The sequence below is a fragment of the Plutella xylostella genome, chromosome 23, assembly GCF_932276165.1.
Source record: "Plutella xylostella chromosome 23, ilPluXylo3.1, whole genome shotgun sequence".
In the NCBI taxonomy this organism is placed as follows: Eukaryota; Metazoa; Arthropoda; class Insecta; order Lepidoptera; family Plutellidae; genus Plutella; species Plutella xylostella.
In genome coordinates, this window is record NC_064003.1 from 76,306 (window position 1) to 81,534 (window position 5,229).

The 5,229-nt window shown below is 36.7% G+C and overlaps 1 protein-coding gene across 1 annotated transcript; it reads left to right on the plus strand.

Moving 5' to 3' along the window:
• Nucleotides 1-440: 440 nt before the first annotated feature.
• On the plus strand, nucleotides 441-2,356 carry LOC119692518 (threonine aspartase 1). The gene is made up of 4 exons (XM_048629427.1): nucleotides 441-567; nucleotides 648-776; nucleotides 848-1,662; nucleotides 1,781-2,356. Exons 1-4 carry the CDS (start codon nucleotides 540-542, stop codon nucleotides 1,910-1,912), a joined length of 1,104 nt encoding a protein of 367 aa, XP_048485384.1. The 5' UTR covers nucleotides 441-539; the 3' UTR covers nucleotides 1,913-2,356.
• Nucleotides 2,357-5,229: the final 2,873 nt, after the last annotated feature.

The following is a 5,229-nucleotide window of genomic DNA, read 5'->3' on the forward strand; positions in this document are numbered from 1 at the left end:
CCACCATAACAGTTACCAACCAAAATTTTAAACGAAGCGCTGTGGACCACACGAAGCTTTGTATTAATCACAAAAGACTTACCAACAGTATGATATTCAGGAATATCAGCATACATTTCATTAGCGAATAACATTTCGACATCCCCATGATGGAAACTCGTTTGTTCACAACTTCAACTTTCTGTGGAAATATTTCACTTGTTTTACAGTGCACTATTTAATTTTAATCACCGTTTAATTCATAATTAGCTTGGAGTTGGTGCCTTTTACTAATGAATGTTAAAAATATTTATTTTGTTGCACTTTCATTTCAAGCACACAAGGAGGGAAGCTTTTTTTTGAAGTAAGGCACAGATTAAAATTTATTGAGTCCGTTCTGTGGTATTTTATCCTCGGCGATTATTCTGAACCTAAAGCCTCTATACGTCTGTCAATGTCAAATCAAATTCAACTTCTATTCTGTTTCCGCGTTCCGCTTCCGTCTGTTTACAAAATAAAATCCAAATTTATTTCATAAATTGGGTTGGGTGAGAAGTGAAATGAAAGGATTTATAGCGGTACATTGTGGTGAGTATAAGATTCCTTTATATTGTTCATACCTGTACGACGCTGTATACGCTGAACATAAACTCAATCTCGGCTTTCAGGAGCGGGATACCACAGCGATACTCTGAAGAAAGAATATCAGAAAACGTGTTATTTAGCATGCCGGAAAGCTAACGAAGCTCTAAAGCAAGGTGGAAATGCTGTCGATGCTGTGGAGAAGGCAATCATCGGTATGTGAGTGATAATAATGTGTTTTAGCGTAAACCCAAATAATCCCCTAACCGAACGTTCATTTTCGCAGAGTTGGAAAATAGTCCTCTCACTAATGCCGGCTACGGGTCTAACCTGAGCTGGGAGGGGAGCGTGGAGTGCGACGCGTCCATCATGGACGGGCAGACGCTGCACTGGGGCGCGTGCGGCGCGGTGGCGGGCGTGTGGAACCCCATCTCGCTGGCGCGGGCGGTGTGCGCGCGGCAGGCGGCGGCGCTGGCGCTGGGCCGCGTGCCGCCCTGCGTGCTCAGCGGCCGCGGCGCGCGCGCCTCCGCCGAGCGAATGGGACTCAAGATAGTCGATGAACGCAAAATGATATCTGCCCGCGCATTCCGAAACTTCAAGCACAGCAAGAGAAAGCTGAAAAGATATTCTATGCAAAATGATGTAAATTTTAGCCCACTGGACACTGTGGGAGCTGTCTGTGTTGACTCTAATGGGGTGGTGGCGGCGGGAGCCAGCTCAGGTGGGGTGTCGCTGAAGCATGAGGGCCGAGTGGGGCAGGCCGCCTCCTACGGCAGTGGAGTGTGGGCGGTGATGAGCCGCGACGGGGTGAGCCCGTCGGTGGCGGCGTGCACGTCCGGCTGCGGGGAGCACCTGATCCGCACGCAGCTCGCACTGAACACGGCAGAGAGTCTCCTGGAGGCCTCCCCTGTACTTGGTCTGGACAAGTGCCTGAAAACTAAATTTTTGGAGTCCCCTTTTCTATGGGATGTGCCAGAAAGGCTTGGAGGTACTTTGGCTCTGAAGTTTGACCCACAGAATGGTGAAGGAGAGCTGTTCTGGGGACACACCACCAAGACAATGTGTCTAGGATACATGTCCACTGAGAGTGACAGACCAAAGGTAACAAGACTCTAAAGTCAATCAATTATACCATAATAATATTATGATAATGTAAAATCAGTGAATAATCATTTTATTATGCCTACCTAAAAAATAAATATTGTATAATTTGTTTCAGTTCACAATATCGCAGCTGCCGTCGAAGGTGGCCCCGGGCAGGAAGGCGGTGGTGTCGGGCGTGCGCTTCGCCGTGCCGCTGGAGCCCGTGCCCGCGCTGCAGTGGGAGGTGCGCACTAACGGCTGCCAATAACCAACATGTGCATTTATACTGGATACTGCCGCATCTAGCTGTATTGTATTATTGAACCTGTTATACTATAATAGTAGTACTTGTAGTTAACCATACAGCTCAGTATTAGCAGCTTCCTCACTAATAAGAGAACTTTTCTATATGTTTTTGTTTGCATAATTATAATAGATTAGAATATTGTAAGTGCAAAGATCTCATAACATATTTATAAATAGTTGTTGTGTAGATATAACTGTCTAATGATTTGACTATGTTAGATATTCATGATAATTAAATATACCTGTTTACTCACAACCCCGTCTTCAAATTGGCATATGAGAAGCCAATTAATTAGTTAGGTATAAGTAAGTTTAATTAATAATTACGAAGACCTATTAGATGTTCATTAGCTGGCCTATTATGGTAGGAAATCTTTTTCAATAAGTAAATAAAACATTAAATTTATTCATTGTATTTTATTTAAAACCTGTAGATTTGTCATGTGCTAAAATATAAATTCGGTGAGAGGCGAGTCATAATTCTAGTAGTGCGAAGTACGGTCATTTCTGTGCTCAGCGTTGTTACATAGTGAGGTACTGAAGACCTCCAGTAGCGTCAAATAGTTAGAGATTATTACAAATAAATTGGCTGTTGACATTACATTTTGGTAGTGAATTAGAGAAGTCATTATGTTCCTTGGTAGTGAAGCTGTCATGTTCAGTGAAGTGGTTTGTCCCAATCTGAGAGTTTTATTTTAATAAATTTGTAGGATTCAATGTAAGAAACAATTTAACACTACCATATGGAAGCAATCAAAATATAATTTTATATAAAAAATAGCACCATACCATCTATTTGGGTAAGTATTAAAGAAAATCATCAAAGGGCATGCTCTTTAAGGATAAGGCACTAATTATAATAATTATTGTTGTTGCTAGTAGAAATAAATGTACCTAACTGGTTTCTTGTTAACAAAGATATTTAAACTGGCTTTATAAAAGCAAAATATTTAGAGAAAATAATATCATTTTTATCCTTAGCTTAAACTAATAATTAAAATAAGGTAGGTATTAAACATACGTACATTTGTACTGAGCTAAGACAGTGTTCATGAACAGTTACTGTGTAGGTATATCTTAATAATGTAGTATGTCAGTTTAATTACTAAATAATATTTTAAGTTTGTACATTTATGATTAATTTGATTATGCTTAAATTATTTAAAAAATGTTATCAAAGCAAAGACTACGTTACTACAGCTGTCACAGTTATCACTGGCAAGGTAAAACATTTAAAGTTATCACCATTTATAATGATGGATATTGTTCGAAGTAGCTACATCTAATGGAGCCTCTAAAATATAATCAATACAATAATATTGGTGTTTAAAGTTTGTATAATTCATTATTTAAAAGATATTTAAATTAAAATTTGTAAATGAACCATCCTAGTTTCGGACGAAATACTATCAAAATGCAAATGCATTCTCATATTGGAAGAAGTATTACTTGAATATGGAGTTTGATTTCGTATCATACCTCTTGGTATACCGTAAAACTCATTAATTAAAGTATTGAAGCCACATTCAAATCGGATTTCTCTTAAATTACTGCTATACACCACATTAAATGCCAAATTAATACTGTGTCAATCACGTGTAAAAGAACGGATTTTGGAACTTAGAGTAATATACATTATAAAAATAGTCCATTTTTAATTTGATAAGATAAGTTTTATCAATTCACTATGCAATTATATCACCATTCATTCATTATTATTAAAGATTCTTCGTAAAAAAGAATCTTGCAAGGCCTCTGAGCATCGTTCATCACATTTCATTCATCAAATAATCATAATAATACATAACAATGTAATTCGTATGGAAGAATATTAATTATTACATATTATAATCAAATAAAGAATACCACTTATGGTAAAATGCATAGCAAATAAAATAGTAAAACGTAATTCGAAAAGAGTATCTTATCACAAAATTATCCGCTTCAAACTACCTACATGATACGGTCATATTAATCACGATCAAACCTGCCATCATTCTTGCAGGATAGTGTTGCCAGTCTAGCCATTTTATTAATTCGCACAATATAAATAATGCATTGGAACCATTGACAAAAGAATAAAGAGAGGACATGCCATATCAACGAAAAAAATGCGCTTACCTAAACTTTGGTGTCAATTAAAATGGCGGCTTTTTTCTTTAAAAATGTAAACAAACAAATTGTTTGACAGCTGAAGTACCTTGTGTTTGGATGTCAATCTTGGTCAATCAACATGGCGACCGATCGCAATGTTGTAATTTTAGGCAAAGACAAAACTACTGTTGTCCTTTTTTACGTACGATAACACCAATAAGTTAAAAAGAGACGACGATATATTTTTAAGTACCGATTTTTATGCCAAGTCCTCTTTATTCTTTTGTCAATGATTGGAACACGTGCGTTCTAAATAGACAACTTGGATTTGTTTTTTTAAAATGAATGTTTCATTAAAAAAATTAAAAACCGACTTCAAAAAACCACTAAAACGTAAGAAATAATTTAAGGTTTAGACCAATCCTAGGTCACAGTATAAATATACCTAAGCAGGTACTGTTCTTTTTTGATGTTGGTGCAGTGACAAAGTAGTTAATCTGAAGAAATATGGCACCAACTTCAAAAAAGAACAGTACCTGCTTAGGTATATTTATACTGTGACCTAGGATTGGTCTAAACCTTAAATTATTTCTTACGTTTTAGTGGTTTTTTGAAGTCGGTTTTTAATTTTTTTAAAATTATTATTTTATTTTGTTATTTTTAGTTTATTTGCAATAATTATCAATCAAAAGTAAGATGCAAATGATACCAATATGTCCTACTCGTTAATACGAATCATTCGAGCCCAAACACGAGGTAGTTGCTATATACCGTTGAGGAGTTCCCTTGACTGCCTTCCGTTTCCATCATCAGATCAGCTCAAGGTCACCATCATATCTTTTTGTTATAATAACAATATTTACGTTATAAATTTCATAAGAATCGGTTGATAAGTGCCCAAAATGGAAATTTATACCCCTGTTTTTACCCCTTTACCCACCCTTGGGGGTGGAATAAAATTCTGAAAAAAAAATGGGACCACCCCTGAGCTCAACCCAATACATCAAAAAAAGAATTTTCAAAATCGGTCCATAAATGGCTGAGTAATCGATGAACATACATAAAAAAAAAAAAAAAACATACATACAGACGAATTGAGAACCTCCTCCTTTTTCGAAGTCGGTTAAAAATGCACAATATGACCATATTGTGAATTGACAAAAATATCTACTTACTGGAACACTA

Coding starts and splice junctions, on each gene's coding strand:
- LOC119692518 (XM_048629427.1), top strand. CDS start 540: ATGAAAGGATTTATAGCGGTACATTGTG. Junction 777..847: donor TGTGGAGAAGGCAATCATCG/GTATGTGAGTGA, acceptor TCATTTTCGCAG/AGTTGGAAAATAGTCCTCTC. Junction 1,663..1,780: donor CTGAGAGTGACAGACCAAAG/GTAACAAGACTC, acceptor AATTTGTTTCAG/TTCACAATATCGCAGCTGCC.